Here is a 19,095-nt window from a genome sequence, read left to right as displayed (position 1 = left end):
ACGTGTGATTTGTACCAGCGAAGCATACCAATCACAAACATAACCATAATTCTAACAAGTTACCCGGTTGGAGATTAAAGCCGATATCTATAATTTCATTGTTGCTAAATAGAAAGAACACAGGGATTGCATCGTCCACGTGTTTGGCTTTTGTACCCGTTATCCATTTCTTTGTGTTCCAATGGATAACGACGAGGTTCCAATAAAGAGATATAGAAGAGAGGAGGAAGAGGACAATCCTTATACAGATGATGATAATTATGTGCCATATATATCTGTTAAACATCGTAAAAAGCAATTTCTTGCAAAATTGGGTAAACTCGCAGAACTAAAAGAGGAAGGTGTTGGAAAAGGTAACAGTGAGAATGAAAAGGATGATGCTGATAATGATGATGGGCAGGTTTGGGGGAGAAAATCCAACATTTCTCTTCTTGACCAACATACCAAATTGAAAAAACTGGCTGAAGCCAAGAAGGAGAGCGCTATGGAGAAGCGTTTGAAGGAAGAAGAAAAAATTTTGGAAAGCGTTTCTGAAAATAAAGCTTTAATGGGTGTGGCTGAATTGGCTAAAGGTATCCAATATAAAGACCCTATTAAAACGAATTGGCAACCACCAAGATTCATACTCAGCTTTGGAGAGGCATATCATAAAAGAATACGAAAGAAACTTAGGATACTTGTGGAAGGTGATGACATACCGTCACCTTTGAAAACTTTTAAAGAAATGAAATTTCACAAAGGGATCTTGCATGGATTGGAACAAAAAGGCATTATCAAGCCAACTCCAATTCAAGTTCAAGGAATACCTACAGTATTGTCTGGTCGTGATATGATCGGTATAGCTTCCACCGGTAGTGGTAAAACTCTAGTGTTTGTTTTACCTATCATAGAATTTTGTCTGGAACAAGAAATCGATATGCCATTCATTAAGAAAGAGGGACCTTATGGCTTGATAATATGTCCTTCAAGGGAATTAGCTAAGCAAACCTATGATATAATTCGACACTACACCAATAGCTTAAGACAAGTGGGTTGCCCGGAAATACGCTGCTGCTTGGCGATCGGTGGTGTACCGGTTTCGGAATCGTTAGCTATAATCAACAAAGGCGTGCACATAATGGTAGCGACACCGGGACGACTGATGGATATGTTACATAAAAAAATGGTCACTTTAAGCGTATGTCGTTATCTTTGCATGGACGAGGCAGATCGCATGATAGATATGGGATTTGAGGAGGATGTGCGAACGATATTTTCATTCTTCAGGGGCCAAAGGCAAACGCTGTTATTCTCTGCTACTATGCCAAAAAGAATTCAAAACTTCGCACGTTCGGCATTGGTAAAACCCGTGACAATAAATGTCGGTCGTGCCGGTGCTGCATCGATGAACGTGATACAGGAAGTAGAATATGTCAAACAAGAGGCTAAAATTGTTTATCTTTTGGAATGCCTTCAGAAGACTGCACCGCCGGTTTTAATATTCGCGGAGAAGAAACGCGATGTGGATGCTATCCACGAATATCTGCTCATTAAAGGAGTGGAAGCTGTCGCGATACATGGAGGAATAGATCAAGAAGAAAGATCACGTTCAGTGGAAGCGTTTCGTGCAGGTCGAAAAGATGTGCTTGTCGCGACAGATGTCGCATCAAAAGGTCTTGATTTCGCCGATGTGCAACACGTTATTAATTATGATATGCCGGATGATATAGAAAATTATGTGCACAGGATAGGACGAACCGGTCGTTCTGGACATACCGGTATAGCGACAACTTTTATCAATAAAGCGAACGATGAATCGGTACTGCTTGATCTTAAACATCTGCTGATGGAAGCAAAACAGAAAGTACCGCCGTACTTGTTGGAGCTCTGTTCGGAGAACGAAAAATACCTGAATCTTGGAGACGAACGCGGTTGCAGTTATTGCGGCGGGCTCGGACACAGGATCACAGAGTGTCCGAAATTGGAGGCTGTGCAGAACAAACAGGCGTCTAATATCGGGCGTCGCGATTATCTGGCTAGCAATGCTGCTGATTATTAAACAGCATATCTTAAACAAAATAATTTTTACATTTATTTATTGTAAATATAAACATATATAAATAAATATAAATATATACATATTACATAGTATATAAAAACTCATTTTTGCAATAATAAATGTAACTAAAATAATCAGAGAGTGAGAGAGAAAGAGAGAGGAGAGAGAGTGTGTAAGAAACATTTAAAAATTATTAAGTAAAGTAAATATTTCAATTGATAATTACAAATTCTCAATTACTATAAAAATTTTATTTAGTATACAATAGAAAAGAGATTTCCTACCACATCTATCACTGGTAAATGACTGCAACATTAATCTTGGAAGTTTAAATATTTTATTTATAAGAAAAAAATTAAACATATTAAAAATTATAAATGTTACCTGTTTATTATAAATACAAAAATAATACATTATAAATTATAAATATAGATTTAATATTATTACTTATTAATTTTATTTTATTTTTATATGATTACTTGCGTTACTTTAATGTTACATTTGCAAATTTGCAATATTTATTTAAGAAAATATGAATTGCGTTAATACTTATATAATACGAAAATAATTTTCTGTAATTGTTTTTTCCTTTCTTACAATTTAAATATTAGCGCGTTGCTACCACCGAAAACGTGGCAACATGACACGTGATTTCGGACACTAATATAGGTTGCGGTCGGAACGACGCTAGAAATGCTTCGAAGCGTTTGATTGACCAATCAGGGCAAAGAGAGTAAAGATTTCTTTATTCTAATTGGTTAATGCAATGCTTCGAAGCATCTCTAGTGTCTTCTCGACCGCAGCCATTATATCAAAAGAACGGAGTGCCGCGAGCGTCGCTACTGCTTGTACATCCTACATCCTATACATATTCTGCCAATTGTTTCTTGATGCTTGATGCCATGTATCTTATATATACATTCACGATTCACTCGGAACTCGGATCGTACCATTTGTCATGTAAACACGTGCTATTTGAAGTAGACGCATAACGTAATTACTTATCTAGAAATTAACAAGAGATCAAGAATATAACCGTCCAATGTGATTCAATAAAAATATGAGAATAAAAAGAGAAGTATTATTTATAAGAAATATATCGAGGAATTCAAACATTTGAGTGAAATTTGTTGCGTTCATATACGGTCGTTTCTCCAAGTATCCCCGACTCCGACTCGCTGAATACTGATTTCACATTCAGATATTTTCGAAACTATATACAAAGCGTAGACTGTGATGTATAAGTCGAGAATTACGAAAGCATTCTATCAAGAACGTTTAAAATATTCGCTTTTATTCTGCTGAATAAAATGAGACGAGAATGATTATGTGATACAAGAAATTTGTTTATTATAAAAAAGTGTTTTAATGTTGTTGAAAATATATTTTGATGAACTTAATAGAGAGATGATAAATGACTACTTATTAATTATATCTGTGATTCTCTTTATTCATTCCATATAAAGATGTATTTGAAATAAACATATAAAATACAAAGCACAAGAAATTATTATAAAAATGGAAGTATTCTGGTTTCCTCGCCTAGTTGCTCATCATCCATATATTATTTTGATAGTGGTTTTTGCATTTTCATCGATATGTCTAATTATTCCTCTCACGACTGAAAAGCTTCCAGATTTCACAGACCCTCAAATGGTATGTACAAATATGAATCTGTTTTTTTTTCTTTTTTTTTTTTAAATCTGAGAAAGACAATTGATATTTAAAATATGAAACATTATTCATTAATATTTCTCATAGGGATTTGAGGCAAGAGGTACTGTTTTAGCGCAAAGATTCATAGCGTGGCATCATTTAATGGAAGCTACAAAGGCAAGAGGAGAACTTACTGATGATCCTTTCGAATATCATCAATACATACTAAATCAATTAAATCAACAGGTGTGTATGGTATTTTTATTCTTACCTGTTTCAAATTACATATTTTATATATTTATCCAATCAGATAGTTTTATTTATAATAATAATATATATGTATATCTATATATTGTATAACTATAAGAATGAAATAATTAGCAAAATGTATTATACATTAAACTCTTAATTTGATTTTGCAGTCTAATATACATCCACGAAATTATAGTCTATCTACTCAGGGTATTCTCAGAAAAAAGACAAAAAGTAAAAATAAACGAAAAGGGAAGAAATATCAAACGCTACTAAACAATACAAGTTTGAACGAAGCAAGTGATGAGGATAAAGATAAATACGATGAATTAATGGAATTTAAAAATAAGCATGACATAAATGTTATAGTGGATGACAAAAATCAGAATCATAACGATAATTTTTTCTGCAATTTACCAACTTCTTCATATGCTCGTGTTGTAATTGCTGTGGATTCTGAAGAGAAAAATTTATGGTCAATGGAAGGCATATTAGCTCAATGTCATATTGATGCTGTACTTCGTGCAAATACTCACTTTTCGTCTCTCTGTCAGACGCAAGAGCACGATAGTCATAAATGTTGCAGAAGCTGGTCGCCAGCTAACTATGTGGCATTTTTATCCAATCGCAGTTCTTGCTTAGGAGTAACGGAAAATGATCTGAGTAGAGTAAAAACGCTTTTGCAACAGTGCGCTTATTATTACCATAATAAAAAATTATTGCCTAATTGTGCAGAAGATTTCGATTGCCAAAAACATGTGCCAATTGAATGTTACATGAGAAATGCAGCTTATCATTTGCTGCACTATCTTTTGGACGTTAATTTTATTCCGTATCCGGTGAGAGTATGCCTTGCTTTATATCATTCCCTAATGCAAATATTTATACTTATCCATTATTCTAATATTTAATATTGGATTATTACAGAGGATGGATCTGAAAAATACACAAAACTTGACATTGCAATCTGCCATGTTATTTCTTCCAATTGCGGCAAGCTCTGCAACTTTAAATTTTTACAAAGCGATAGAAAACAACGATTTAATGTATGGAAACTTTCATGTTCAAGGCATGCAACTTGGCCTAAAAAGTACATTGTTTGATCGATTATTAGTATCTGACTCAAGTTTGGTACTTATTGGTTTTATCTTTGTTACTCTTTGTATTTGGACATACACTGGCTCTATAGTGTTGACTATAACAACAATTTTCGCAGTGCTATTTAGTCTTGGTATCTCATACGCGATATACACTTTAGTGTTACGTATTCAATTCTTTCCCTTTATGAATCTACTGGCCATTGTTGTTGCTGTAGGTAAGTATTTTTGTATTAAAATATATATCTATATATTATTTTTTAATAATTTTTATACAATTAATATGATACATATTTATTTATAGATATTATAAATACACTATAATACACATTATGATAAAACTGTTACAGGCATTGGAGCAGATGATGCATTTATCTATTGTAAAGTATGGGAATCTGAAAAGCAGCAAAAGCTTTCCAATGGCGAATTAGTACATTTAGTACAAACGACAATGAAACATGCTTTTCCATCAATGTTTGTGACATCTCTCACTACAGCAGTAGCTTTTTTTGCATCAATTGTTAGTAATGTGACTGCTATCAATTGTTTCAGGTACTAATTTGATTGCACATAAATATCATTTTTTTCTTATATATTTAATATGTTCTTATACATACATACATACATACATATATATATATATATATATATATATATATATATATATATATATATAACTTTGTTTATATCTCTTGTGTATACATTCTAATAATTTTGTATACAGTTTATTTTCAGGCATGACGGTTATTGCTAATTTCTTCTTGATGATCACGTGGTTACCAGCATGTGTAGTTGTGTCAGAGCACTATAAATTAAATACTTTATCGCCTATCAATTTTATTACTAGAAAGATTATTCGTCCCCTACGATCCTTGGGAGACAAAGTAACAGTAGGATTTACCTCCTTTCTTACCGGAATAGTGATCCGTCTACGATGGTTGTGGTTACTAAGTTTGGGAACTATGGCGATAGCATGTTGCATTATCGTTTTCCATCATCCGGGTCTGCAACTGTCGGATTATATTGATTTTCAACTTTTCCATTCAACACATCCATTCGAACGATACGATTTAATATATTCGCGGAGATTTTGGTTTGAACGATATGAAATGGTATCTATACGTTTACATTTATTTATATGTGAAATATGTATATATATATATATATATATATATGTGCCTATATTTGATTAATACAGATTGGTAGTGACGCTGAAGTTTTACCATTAACATTTGTGTGGGGCATAAAACCGATCGACAATGGCGATTACCTTGATCCTAACAAAAGAGGAACACCAGACTATGATACAACCTTTGATATTTCTAATCCAAAGTCGCAATTATGGCTCCAACGATTTTGCAAAAATTTACGGAATCAACCGTTTTATCGTAATACTATGGGACCTCTGTTAACGAATTGTTTTATTGAATCGTTACATTCGTGGATGCAAAGAAGTTGTAAAGATCCTATTGACTCGGATATCGAGTACTTACCGTGCTGCAAAAGCAGCAAATTCCCATACAAACCCAATGTTTTGCAACAATGTGCGGCTGAAGCTAGCGCGCAGATACATCGCACGCCTCATTTATGGATTCGGGATGGTGCGATTTCTGCAGGTCTAAAATTTGTGAAAGAACCATTATCTCCGGAAGCGCTGAATGGTACACTCTCGTTTAAACTAACGCCTAAAATTAAAGCACTTGTTGTTGAATATGATAGTATTTACGCGTATAGTCTGTCATTTGCAAACATGGATAAATTTTTTCATCAGGCAAGTGATATTATTTATCGACGATAATTATTTACATATGGACTATAGATAATATATTTTAATCTTTAAATTTGAATTAGGTTGAAAGTTGGATGCAAGATCAATTACGAAGTGCGCCTAGAGGGATGCGAGGTGGATGGTTTGTTAGCAGATTTGAATTTTACGAGCTGCAACGAACTTTGTACGAAGGTACTATATGGGCAATGGGAGTGTCATTAACTTTAGCTCTCATTGTATTAGTGTTGGTTACTTTAAACCCTCTTATCAGCCTATATGCCATTGTTACTATTGGTGCTGCGATAATAGTAACAGTCGCTATCCTCATCCTTCTTGGTTGGAAACTTAATGTCTTGGAGAGTGTTGCAATAACTACAGCAATAGGTAAAGATTGATAAAGGAAGTTTGATTGAGTCATTTATGATGTAAAATGTTCTTGAAGTTGATTTAATAATGTAGGTGCACTTTGTTATAGGTCTCGCTGTAGATTTTAGTTTACATTATGCTGTGAGTTATAAAACATGCATTTCTGAGAGAAAAATAGACAAGGTAAAAGCAGCGCTGCAACAGATGGGCGGTCCAACTCTTATGGCGGCGATTACGAGCGGAGCTGCGGGCGCTTTAATGTTACCTTCTCATGTATTGGCATATATACAAATTGGTGTATTTTTATTACTCGTGATGGGTATTAGTTGGATATATGCCACACTGTTTCTGTGTTCGATGTTAGCAGTTATAGGACCATCTTCACACTTCGCTCAGTTTGAATATTCTAGGTGATAAATTTACATATTTAATTAATCTTTTATCTACATAAGTGCATTTGAGGATTCTAGCAATGCGATATAACACATGCTATGGTATATAAATTATAATAATTAATGATAATCTCTTAAATTACAGATTAAAAATGTTATTGATCTGTTTTCATAAATATGATGATGATAGCGTGGTTGAAGCTGACAAGGATAACAATCGAGCGAGAAAAGCTTATAAAGGACGTGGTATGCTGTCGGAATCGACTCTAAGTACATCCAGCTCTGTATGTCAATTCCATTGCAGTGAATTGGAAACTCTTGCACCAAGACCTCCAACACCACCGTCTCCGTTATCGACATTACTTCGTTGAAATATAATTATCATTATTTAAATCTAAATTATGCCATTCTCTCTAAGAATATCAATTTTTCATCTTAAATCGTGTACTTTTTCAGATTGTGTGTAAAACAACTATTCACTATATGTTATCTTGTATGTAAGTGTGATATCATATGATTAATGTGACTGTTGGCTGTGTTCAAATAGCTTTAAGGTCATTATTCAGATTCATATGATCTATCATTCATCTACACACACACGCGCGCGCGCGAGCGCGCGATGCATATAGATGCATATAAATCAACACACACATACATACACGTACATATATATCTATATACAATTTTATAATATAAAGCTTCCTATATATTAGTAATATAAATATATATACGTATACATACACATTATTTATTGACTATGAAATTAAATTTTAAACTAATAAATATATTGACATCTCTTTTATACTCTATAAGTTTTAGTTGTAATTTGTAAGAATGTTATATTATATAATGTATATAGATATAAATCTAATGTGTGTCACACAAATAATATTGTATGGATTTTGAATCTCTATAATAATCGATATGGTCATTAATCAAATATATTTATGAGCATTATCAGTATTATATGATAACAATGCAAATGTAAATGTAAAAATATTACTATCTATTTTAGATATTTTCTAATTATTTGTCGCATATATTAATTTATATCAGAATAATAATAAAAGTACATTTGTATGTACATATATTTTATACTTTTTTGTGGAATTTTTTATAATATAATAAAACATTGTTTTATTATGTTATAAAAAATTTGATATAGCTTTTTTCATACATGCAGAATGGGAGAAACTATTTTTATCTTGGAAATCTTATGAATATAAGTTAGGCACAGTTATATATTTTGCGAATATGTTTCTAAACTGTATAAAATGATATATTATTAGAATATAAAATTGTATATGTGTGATGTTATATTAATGCCATATTGATGCCATATAATGATGTTATATTTTAAGTAACAGAATGCATTAAATTAAAAGAATTGTAAATACATATGTTATGTGTGTAATGGAATTTAAAATTAAATATAATATTTGATTTTTTGTATTATATATGCTTATCAAATGATCAATTGATTGAATAATATATGTGTGTGTGTATTGAGGCAATGATTGTTATAACTCTATAAAATCATATAATATATATATATAGTATCCTTGTTGAAACAACTTTCGTCCTTGATATGAACGTTTAATTTATCTATGTATATGTTTAATTTTGCAATCTTTTTTGCGCTCATATGTGCGTTCAAAAATCTATTCACTTCGAAATTGTTTAATTGACCAATCAAAAAGAGTAAAAATTTCTTATTTTAGATACTTTGATGAGTTGATTTTTGAACACAACTTTAGAGAAACAATATATATAAATACGAAATTATGCCGGGTACCGAGTATATAAATTGCTATGGAAACAGATATACAAAACATGGGGCATTCTGTGATTATAATTTCCAATATTTGTATCACATATACGCATCTATATATGTGCATCTGTTTTTGTCTGCTTTTGGCCAGAGAACGTGATAAAATGTCAATTTAATAAATTATGAAATTGGCAATTATTTAAGAATTAGGGCAAAGCATGTGTGAAAACATGTAAAGATGAAAGGTCTATTTTAATCAATTCTAGATATGTTTTATGTATATTGATATTATATTACAGATGTTATATCACATAAACGAAAAAGCTAAGATATGTAGTTTGATAAATAAGTATTAAATAAGTTCACAATTCTTTTTTTGTACTAAAGGATACTCATAACAACTTGCAGGCCCTTATGCACGGTTTAAGGTAAAGAATGTTTTTTTTTATTTTATTTAAATATATTTCTGTCGATTTTTATTTTATAAAAAAGTGCCACACACACATAACAATATATCAAAATTTATTGTTTTAAAGATTTAAAGTAATATAAAGTAATAAATCTAACATTAAAATTCAACTTATTCCGTATATAATTGCATGTTATTAAAAAGGATTAAAAGAAGAATTAAAAATTAAAAAGAATCTCAATTCTATATTATTTTTGCTTATTGAATTTTATTTTTATTTTTAATATATATATATTTTTTTTCTTTTTAGAGCAGACCACAAATCTCTTGGAGGACTCGGTACGAGTCGATGGTTGGAAGCACTTTGGGAACCAAGTGCTGGTTTATTTACTTTGCCAGGTGGGCTTGATATGTTGGATGTAAGTGGTGATGGAGATGCTAGGCTTATTTGTGCTGATCTAGGACCAATAGGAAATGACTTGACAAAGGTACACGTACATGCATTTATAAATATAACAAAGTTTATATATATACAATAAATATGTATGTCATTAATTTATATATTTAAATACTGCAAAGAAAATAAGTGAGCGAGAAAGTAGCCATATTTTTCTGCAAATTATGATATATAGATTATTTTATATTCAAGATAATCTTATAAATCTTGAGGACAAAATGTAATTAAATAATGTTAAATTTGTAAATTTTGAAATTCTATCTCTCTCCTCTTGAGAAAGAGTTTTTCTCTTATAACTTATATTTTTTTATAATTTCTAATATATTGTTTGTTTTCTAGATACGAGTGTATAAAGGAGGTGATCAAGTAACCGAACATAATATGATAGATTCACCTTGTGGTGTGGTTGGTTTTTATACAGAAAATGGAGAAATTCGCTCATCTGTAATAGCTGTAGGAGCTGGGGCCAATGTATATATTTTTAAAAACATGAGACCCTTTTTTAAGTATTGTCTACCACACATTGACGCTCATCCAAAAGAACGAGAGGTACATACATTAGTAATGATATAGAATCATTTTATAGGTCAATTTTAAGTATCGTCACGAAGAATAAATTAATAATTTGATGTAGATTTGGCATAAATGTGGATTGGACGAGGAATTGAATGTGCTTACGCTCGCGGACGATTTGGAGCTATTGCTAAAAGAACTTGGAGCATCATTTCTTTCACCTCGCACATTAAAATTTCTGTCTATGGACAGTAATTTACGATTGAGCTTTGCGGAACAGTATAGAAGAATTCCGCTTGTCAAAGCCAATGCCCTAACAGCAATTGCAATCATCCGGAGGGATTCGTGGAACGACCCTGCCAGTAGTTGTCTAATATTAGGAACCGAGGTTGGCGAAATTCTCATCTTGGATCCCAGGTATTTTTCTTGCATAATTAAAACGAAATGCGCGCGTTCGTGAAATAATATTTCATATTGAATCATATTCGTATGAATATTGTTTATCTCTGTGTTATGGATATTATTTAATTGCCGCACAGAGCATTTTCAATTATGGATAAACATCAATTGGAGTGGCCACCAGTGGCATTTGCCAGTTGTGGTTTATGGACTGGCGATGGTCGCATAATGGTCATCGGAAGGGATGGGAAAATAGGAGCGATTAGGAGGGGAAGTCCTGTGAAACTTTGGGAAACATTGCCAGCGCCAGCAGTAGCTATTTCCGTTCTTACTTCTGAAGGTGCGGCAGTAGCTGTTATGGATGGTACTTTAGTAGGATTTTCAAAAAGGGTATGTTTGAATATATATCTTTTCAATATTGTCAATCAAGTACACAAATTTGTGTACTTGATTGACAATAATATGTATGTGTTACACTTTTTTGAATATGTAAATTTTGCACACAGGGAATAAAATTATGGTACATCAATATTCCTGGCATAATATTAGATTTAGTGAGTTTACCAGTACCGCAAAGCGGACTGTCTTTATTAGCTGTAAGCACAGCAGGCTATGGAGTGCGCATTTATGACGGAAAACATCACGTGGATACAGTGAAGATTATGGAGCCTGTATCTGCCCTTAAGGTACTTTTTATATAAAAATATATTTTACTGCAACAAAATTGATGTAAATTTACATGTGTATGTTCTTGATATAAGCATAAATAAACAATTTATAAACATAGTACGGACGAATGGGACAAGAAGAACGAACAATAGCTATGATTACTGTCGGCGGTGGCTTATGTATGAAGATTTTAAAACGCACTGCTGATTTTAATGTGAACAATTCAATGTCGAATTCGTCATCATGCAATACATCGAAGTTTTCGATACCGAAGAAAACACGACTATTCGTCGATCAAACGATAAGGGAGAGGGCCGAAGCGAAGAAAATTCATAACACCTTTCAGCAAGGCTTTCTTCGTTTACGCTTAACAACCGCTAAACGAGCATTCGAAAATTTAAGCGAAAATCAAGCAGCAGGACCGAATCCTGTTACATTAGAGGCAAATGTCCTCGGTTTGGGTCCCAATTACATGATTCGTATTCTAGTGACAAATATCTCTGAAGGTTTATCCTACACAGAATTATATATTCTCTGCAGATCCGAAGATACCGATGTGAATCCTTGTGTGATAGATTTGCCTTTGCTTCCGAGTGCTATACCCATACCTTTAACCGTTAGCGCAAACTTAAAAGGTCAAATATCGGGAAAGATTAAGATATTACTGTGCAAGAAATCAAATCCAAAACCTTTAGGGGTAACGACTGTAATACTTCCAACTGCTGAGGAAGATTTTGAAATTTGAAGAATACATTTATCTAAATTTTTTAAATGAAAATTATATCATTCTATGTTAGATTTATCACTTTTTAGAATAGAAAATTTGTCTTTGATGCCTTTGGTTGCACGTCCATATCAGTGATCCATACTGATCTATATGTGATTTAAAAACTTTAGAAATACCAATAAAAAATAAATCTTATTATTTTCTTATTCTCTTATCTTATTCTATTTCTTCTAGTAGTGATTATAAATACTTCTTAGTTTTATTCTTTATTTTTTCTAATAGTTCTTGATTGTATCTCGTTATATTTGAATTTTTAATATAAGATAAGATTTTGTATTAGATGGTCTATTAGAGGAGTGTTCTATTTGAGCAAAAGTTTTTAAGCATTTGATTGATCAATCAGGACATTTTTGTCCTTGTTTTGAATGATTAATCAAACGATTCGAAACTTTTACCTATAATTTATAAAATCATATGGTATTTCACCACCGAGTGGCGCTACGATTGATTAAAATTTTTTATCTACTCTATATTTGTTTTGTATGAATGTATATGTGTGATAGTGTGATGTATGATAGTTTATAAAATATGGCGGACTCTGCAGGAAATTGGTGTCTCATCGAGAGTGATCCTGGTGTTTTTACGGAATTGATTAAAGAATTTGGTAAGTACATTTCCAATTATTTCAGATTATATTGATGTAAAATAAAATTGATTTAATTTATAGTAGAATCTCTATGCATTATTTTTATAACGTGATTATATGAATTGTGGTTGTTAAGGTTAGACATTCGGGAATAGCAAATTGTAATGCTTTTTTTTCAATAAGGAATTCGGAATTTCTTTTTATTTCATGAATATAGGTTGCAAAATCGATTCACATTAGCATAAGTATGTGCGTGAATGTGTGTGTATATATATATATATATATATATATATACATATCACACACACACACACACATATATATTATAATCTTTTCAGGTGTCAAAGGAGCACAAGTGGAAGAATTATGGAGTTTGGATGATGAACAATTTGATGATTTGAAGTAAATTTATTTTCTCATAATATAAGTACAATTTTTATTATTTAATTTAAAAAACAGTTTATGTATGAAAGATTAGATATCTTTAATATGACTATATATCTTTGTAACTATACTTCCTGTAAAAAACTATACTTTTTTTTTGTAATCTTTATAATTATATTTGTTCGTGTGTACTTTTATACTTTTGCTTTTCTTTATAGCAAGATTGTATATTTGTTTTAAATGCACAAAATATGAAACATTTATAATAAATAATAAAATAGTAACATGTTAATAATTGTATACATATATATATATATATATATATATATTAATAATTTAAGAGATTAACACACATAACACATTAATTTTATATGATTTATGTTTATAGCACTATTTTTCTTATATATGTACTTATTTCTTTATACTATTTTAATTATATTTATACATACACACACACACATACCATATTTATATATATATATACAATATTAAATGTTATAATTTTTGACAGGCCTATTCATGGTTTAATATTTTTATTCAAATGGGTACAAGATGATAAATTATCAGGAAATATTGTGCGCGATAATAGATTGGACAAAATATTTTTTGCAAAACAGGTACGTGTATGTAATCATAATTTTATGATTATTTAATTGAATTTATATTATGAGATAATTATATTGATTTATGTGAATTATTTGTGCGCTCATATAGAAAGCAGATTTTTATAGATTTTATTTATAAAATAATGATATTAATGATAATAATGATATATGTTTAGGTAATAAACAATGCCTGTGCAACACAAGCAATATTGAGTGTTTTATTAAATTGTAAACACTCAGACATATCTTTAGGACCAAACTTAGAGGAATTTAAAAATTTTTGTCAAAGCTTTGATGCAAGCATGCGTGGACTTGCCCTTAGCAATTCTGATGTTATAAGAGAAGTGCACAATTCTTTTTCCAGGTATGTATCCTTTAGTTAGCTGTTCAACAGTTATTAATACCATGAATGATTTTGTATCGTAAATCCAAATTTTAGACAGACTTTATTTGAATATGACTCAAAGCAGGCATCTAAAGATGATGATGTATTTCATTTTGTGAGTTACGTTCCGATTGATGGTCATTTGTATGAATTGGATGGATTAAAAGATGGTCCGATTGATTTATGCCCATGTCCAATGGGAGAACAATGGGTACAAGCTGCAAAGCCTATAATTCAAAAACGGATAAACAAGTAAGTCATAATATATAGCTACTTCATTAACTCTATAAATAAAATTACAAATGTTATTATAAATACAGATATAATGAAGGCGAAATCCATTTCAATTTGATGGCTATAGTAACAGATAGAAAAACTTTATATGAAAGACAAAAAGCTAATGTCTGCGATCCTGCAGAGCTAGAACGTTTGCAAACACTAATTGAGGAAGAAATAAGAAAGTCGAAAAGATACCAAATAGAGAATATTAGAAGGAAACATAATTATTTACCACTTATTATGGAACTTTTGAAGATTCTTGCTAAAGAAGGCAAACTTGTACCTTTGTATCAAAAGGCAAAGGACAAAGCACTCGAAAAGGAGTCGAAGAAAAATAAGGTGTGAATTTATCTAAAGAAAAAAAAAATTTAATTTTAAGTGATTATTGCAGAAGAAAATAATTCACACTGTATCAATCTTTTTTTTTTTTTTTTTTTTTTTTTTTAATAAACAGTTATTTACATAATGTTTATCTTTCCATTTTTATTCTCCCCATACATGCACACGCACACACACATATGCAACAATTTAAAATACTTATTTAGAGTAAAATAATAGCTTTGTATTTTTTAATATCTAGGAGTATTAAGATAATACACTGTAGAATATTTATTAGTATTACAATCAACTTCTTAATTTTCGATATCAGTTATAATTGCATTGTCACTGTCTTCTTCATTTAGTAAATAAACCTTTTTATTTTTGTAAACAATTCTAGGTAAGAACTTCTCTGTTAAGGCCTCTTTAATTTCGGGAATTTTAGTATGATATAGATATTCTACAACATCTGCAAATCCAATTTTTTCCTATATGATTCCATTTGTAATTTTTAGAAATATTATTAAATATTATTTTATATTACCAGCAAAATTTTCCATATTATTCATATTACATTCTTGAACTAGATAAAAAAAGACTTTACAAAGAAATACTGCAGTTGCTCCATCAAAATATTGTGCAACATTGGACCATATAATTTCACGAGTATTTGCTATTCCTTTTTCATAGATACTGCAATAGTGAATTGTACATATTTATATGTGAAATCAATTTGTATATTTGTTATAATAAATATGCAATAAATTTAATGTAATACTTACTACTCAATTAACTTTATCTTAATATCACTTAAATAAATAGGACCTGGACTAAATAATTGCAAATGCAATTGATTTTGCCAAAATGTTTTTAAAATGTTTTCATGTATATTTAGTTTCTCTTTCATTTTCTGCCACACCGGCTTTGGAATTACAGCATTTTTTAATTCTTTTATATCCTCACTTAATGTTATATTAAGTAAAATTTTTATAAATTTTTTGACCAATGGTAATGTCCATTTAATGTTTGATAATGCTGCAATGAAATTAAACAAATTTTATAATATACAAATGTAAACTTGTTTTAATATCTAAAAAGAAAGAGAGAATTATAAATATAATATATTCGATAATATAAAATATTACAAAATACATACATTCTATTTGTAAATCATCTTCAATCTTTTTAAGATATTGATATCGTTTAAAAATTGATCGTCTTGTTCGTCTTAATAACATTGCCAATTCAATATATTTAGTATCACGCTTATCAAGATGTTTATTCTGTATATACATTAAAATTTTTTTATCTTCTTTTGATGTATACCTGAAACAGAAAAATTATTATATATGTATTAAAATATATGTAAGAATCCAAGTTCAATTTAAAATTTATATCGTACCGAGCGTAAGTGATCTTTTTACAATATAATACTTTGAATCTGGAATAAACACTGTATAAAGTCCGCCAAGGTAATCCATTTGCCAAAAATTGTACAAATTTCTGTCTTTCTTTTAAATTGCCTATATAATATTTTCCATTATGCCTCCAATTAAAAAATGGTTTAACCATGTTCGTGTCCCAATCATGAAGCTATATATATATATGTAGTATATATAAGATGTTATAACATATTAATACATAAAATTATATTACATGCTATGTATGTACATTTATAGCAAATAACTATATACTTGGCAAAATGTTTCCCAGTTTTTTTTGATAATGTTATCTTCCTTAGGTGAATATAATCCTTTTCGGAGTGGTCCATATTTCTCAAATAATTTTCTCTGTAGCCTTGTTGGTGCATGAGATCCGGTAAGCTCTATTTTATGTTGCGGAGGCACTTTATGTATTAGTTTTATATATAATGCACGCAATTTCTGTATATACAAAATAATTAAAATTTTAATTAACACGATAAAATAAATAAATCATATATAGTATCCAAAATATATCAATTGACCTTTATGAGAGAAAGTGGCAATTCTTCCCAATCTTTTATATTTTCCAATTCTTCTAAAAGATGTTCTTCTTTTCTATTTAACTTATGTTTTAGTTTAAAAGAATTATTACCATTACTAATTTGTTGGTTATCAACAGATATTGACTTTTCTGATTCTATTGAAGATTGTGATTCTGAATCCATAAGTGTTATGTCTGTGTTTGGTTCTTCGCAACTGCTAATTAAAAGTGGATCTATGGCTGGATCTTTATTTATACTTACTAGGCTATCATCAGTCTCCTGTGTAATATTAATATCCATTAAAGACAAAATATCTGATGATATTTTAATGTCTTCAAAAAATATTACAGAATTTAAATCATGTGATAATTTAACGTCTTCAAGTTCGTTAAAATTTTCTGTACTGTTTAATTCTTGTTTAAACATATCATAATCACTACTAGTGCTAATTGTTTTTTTTCTTTGTGTACATACATTCATTTCAGTTGTATTGGCAGATTGTAAGAACTTTTTCTCTTCTTTAAACATTGAACTTTCAAATATGTCTTCTACTAAAGTAAATGCGTTCTCACTATTTCGAGGAATATTTATATTTTCATCCTTACAATTTGTATAAGAATGTTGAAGATCATCTGTCTTGTTAGCACTATTATGTATATTTTCCGTCTTCATAGATACGATCCCATGTGGTTTTAATTGATTTGGCACATTATTACAGGGATTATCTATTCTTTCATTTTCACATTTATTTATGTCCATTGTTTTTTTTTTTTATATTGTCCACTATATACTTTATTTTCTTTAATCTTATTATTTAGGTTAACATGTGCGATGACAGATATGTGATTACAAGATTTTTACACATAGTTTCATTACAGTTCATTTTTATTTAAGTAATATTAATTTATTTAACTTGTCTCAATATCATATATACACTGTAATTTCGATTATCTTTCTGTATCTTTTTTATATCATTCTTTTTATCATTCATTCATATAAATATGCACTTAAAAAAATTTTTTTTTCTGTATACGATTTTGAATCGATCTTATACGAATCGTATTTTTTAGACTCGATCTATTCATGTATCGATTCTTAATCTGGCGATCTGAAAAATTGATTCTTTAGAAAAAATCGGCAATCCTAGTATGCGGCAACGTTTGCCGCGCGATCGCTGATACATGCCATACAACGTAAACACATAAATTTACAATTTTACCATAAGAGCAAAAAATTATTTGGCTACTGCGTCATTTTTTTCTGTGTTAATAAAATAAAAGTGTTTGTAAAAATTTAAAATATATAATTTGTTTAATAGGGGATAAAATATTAATTAGTTCAGATTAATATTACTATTAAAGTAATAATGAGTGGTGAAATAAAATAAATTTTTCGAATAAAATTTTGATTTAATTGTATTACTAGAGAAAAGACTGAGAGAGGCCATGCCGCTGTTTTCCGAAAGACTCCTTTTCTAGCTAATACAGTAGCGCGAACTGAATCCATTTTTAGATCCGGCGGAATTACATAGCCAGGTTCACTTTTCGGTGCCACGGTAAAACGGCCAGTTGGTACATGTCCGTGCTAAATCCTAAAATAATTATGGATAAAAAATGCGGAAAAATATTATACATTAATGTTTTATTAGTTGCGCGTGATGTTTTTTCATTTTGGTAAATACTACGGCCAGCGATAATAAGTTATTATTGAAATCCTTTTATGTACATGCATATATACATGCATGTGAAATAAAAAATAAATTTTCTTCAATCAATCTTCTTAATAATTCTTTTCCTAATTTTTAAATATAACATATGTAGAAGATATTTACGATAAATTGCTTTCATTTCTTTCTTATTCCCGAAACAAGATTATCAACCATTTTAAGCAATATAAAATTATGTTTTTAATTTATATAGCTTGTTATAATTATTTAATTAATTATTAATTATATTATTTAATTAATCTTTTAATTTATAAATTTAGTTGGATGCACTA

The 19,095-nt window shown here is 30.1% G+C and overlaps 5 protein-coding genes across 7 annotated transcripts; 4 read left to right on the top strand and 1 right to left on the bottom strand.

Annotated features, from left to right (window-relative positions):
- Positions 1-14: 14 nt before the first annotated feature.
- Positions 15-2,176, top strand: LOC138935410 (ATP-dependent RNA helicase abstrakt-like). Its single transcript, XM_070299959.1, has one exon. It carries the CDS (start codon positions 182-184, stop codon positions 2,036-2,038), a length of 1,857 nt encoding a protein of 618 aa, XP_070156060.1. The 5' UTR covers positions 15-181; the 3' UTR covers positions 2,039-2,176.
- Positions 2,177-2,895: 719 nt separating this feature from the next.
- LOC138935663 (protein dispatched) lies at positions 2,896-8,492 on the top strand. Its single transcript, XM_070300408.1, has 10 exons — positions 2,896-3,694; positions 3,800-3,940; positions 4,117-4,785; positions 4,874-5,261; positions 5,394-5,595; positions 5,768-6,155; positions 6,242-6,814; positions 6,895-7,195; positions 7,287-7,587; positions 7,715-8,492. Exons 1-10 carry the CDS (start codon positions 3,557-3,559, stop codon positions 7,938-7,940), a joined length of 3,327 nt encoding a protein of 1,108 aa, XP_070156509.1. The 5' UTR covers positions 2,896-3,556; the 3' UTR covers positions 7,941-8,492.
- Positions 8,493-9,351: 859 nt separating this feature from the next.
- Positions 9,352-12,684, top strand: LOC138935466 (BBSome complex member BBS1-like). 2 transcript variants are annotated; one of them, XM_070300056.1, is made up of 8 exons: positions 9,352-9,585; positions 9,749-9,768; positions 10,060-10,237; positions 10,546-10,755; positions 10,841-11,136; positions 11,259-11,508; positions 11,625-11,804; positions 11,906-12,684. In XM_070300056.1, the coding sequence occupies exons 2-8, from the start codon at positions 9,755-9,757 to the stop codon at positions 12,530-12,532; spliced, it is 1,755 nt and encodes a 584-aa protein (XP_070156157.1). In that variant the 5' UTR covers positions 9,352-9,585; positions 9,749-9,754; the 3' UTR covers positions 12,533-12,684. The 2 variants fall into 2 exon arrangements, with proteins under 2 accessions (XP_070156157.1, XP_070156156.1); XM_070300055.1 differs by having other exon boundaries at positions 9,728-9,768.
- Positions 12,685-13,071: 387 nt separating this feature from the next.
- On the top strand, positions 13,072-15,268 carry Uch-l5 (ubiquitin carboxy-terminal hydrolase L5). The gene is made up of 6 exons (XM_070300405.1): positions 13,072-13,178; positions 13,499-13,562; positions 14,056-14,161; positions 14,326-14,513; positions 14,589-14,786; positions 14,855-15,268. Exons 1-6 carry the CDS (start codon positions 13,103-13,105, stop codon positions 15,156-15,158), a joined length of 936 nt encoding a protein of 311 aa, XP_070156506.1. The 5' UTR covers positions 13,072-13,102; the 3' UTR covers positions 15,159-15,268.
- Positions 15,269-15,296: 28 nt separating this feature from the next.
- Positions 15,297-18,284, bottom strand: LOC138935660 (transcription termination factor 1). Of its 2 annotated transcripts, XM_070300404.1 has the most exons (8): positions 17,572-18,284; positions 17,098-17,376; positions 16,826-17,014; positions 16,534-16,724; positions 16,288-16,457; positions 15,914-16,166; positions 15,676-15,824; positions 15,297-15,600 (listed from the first exon to the last, which is right to left on the bottom strand). In XM_070300404.1, the coding sequence occupies exons 1-8, from the start codon at positions 17,854-17,856 to the stop codon at positions 15,446-15,448; spliced, it is 1,671 nt and encodes a 556-aa protein (XP_070156505.1). In that variant the 5' UTR covers positions 17,857-18,284; the 3' UTR covers positions 15,297-15,445. The 2 variants fall into 2 exon arrangements, with proteins under 2 accessions (XP_070156505.1, XP_070156504.1); XM_070300403.1 differs by having other exon boundaries at positions 17,098-18,284.
- Positions 18,285-19,095: the final 811 nt, after the last annotated feature.

This window comes from Polyergus mexicanus, unplaced genomic scaffold (genome assembly GCF_030449975.1).
Source record: "Polyergus mexicanus isolate NDT 795.1 unplaced genomic scaffold, iyPolMexi1.0 SCAF_8, whole genome shotgun sequence".
In the NCBI taxonomy this organism is placed as follows: domain Eukaryota; kingdom Metazoa; phylum Arthropoda; class Insecta; order Hymenoptera; family Formicidae; genus Polyergus; species Polyergus mexicanus.
The sequence above is the reverse complement of the archived record's forward strand: the minus strand, read 5'-3'. Positions and strand labels throughout refer to the sequence as shown.

What these genes read in the sequence shown, in the direction of transcription:
- LOC138935466 (XM_070300056.1), top strand. An exon ending in ATTCTCATCTTGGATCCCAG is followed by an intron (nt 11,137 to 11,258) that starts GTATTTTTCTTG and finishes ATTGCCGCACAG; the next exon opens with AGCATTTTCAATTATGGATA. An exon ending in AGCCTGTATCTGCCCTTAAG is followed by an intron (nt 11,805 to 11,905) that starts GTACTTTTTATA and finishes TTATAAACATAG; the next exon opens with TACGGACGAATGGGACAAGA.
- LOC138935660 (XM_070300403.1), bottom strand. Translation starts at nt 17,856, where the DNA reads ATGGACATAAATAAATGTGAAAATGAAAGAATAGATAATCCCTGTAAT. An exon ending in AGATGATTTACAAATAGAAT is followed by an intron (nt 16,167 to 16,287) that starts GTATGTATTTTG and finishes ATTTCATTGCAG; the next exon opens with CATTATCAAACATTAAATGG. An exon ending in AAGATAAAGTTAATTGAGTA is followed by an intron (nt 15,825 to 15,913) that starts GTAAGTATTACA and finishes TCACTATTGCAG; the next exon opens with TATCTATGAAAAAGGAATAG.
- Uch-l5 (XM_070300405.1), top strand. Translation starts at nt 13,103, where the DNA reads ATGGCGGACTCTGCAGGAAATTGGTGTCTCATCGAGAGTGATCCTGGT. An exon ending in GAACAATTTGATGATTTGAA is followed by an intron (nt 13,563 to 14,055) that starts GTAAATTTATTT and finishes AATTTTTGACAG; the next exon opens with GCCTATTCATGGTTTAATAT. An exon ending in GTGCACAATTCTTTTTCCAG is followed by an intron (nt 14,514 to 14,588) that starts GTATGTATCCTT and finishes TCCAAATTTTAG; the next exon opens with ACAGACTTTATTTGAATATG.
- LOC138935410 (XM_070299959.1), top strand. Translation starts at nt 182, where the DNA reads ATGGATAACGACGAGGTTCCAATAAAGAGATATAGAAGAGAGGAGGAA.
- LOC138935663 (XM_070300408.1), top strand. Translation starts at nt 3,557, where the DNA reads ATGGAAGTATTCTGGTTTCCTCGCCTAGTTGCTCATCATCCATATATT. An exon ending in TAAATCAATTAAATCAACAG is followed by an intron (nt 3,941 to 4,116) that starts GTGTGTATGGTA and finishes TTGATTTTGCAG; the next exon opens with TCTAATATACATCCACGAAA. An exon ending in TTAATTTTATTCCGTATCCG is followed by an intron (nt 4,786 to 4,873) that starts GTGAGAGTATGC and finishes GGATTATTACAG; the next exon opens with AGGATGGATCTGAAAAATAC.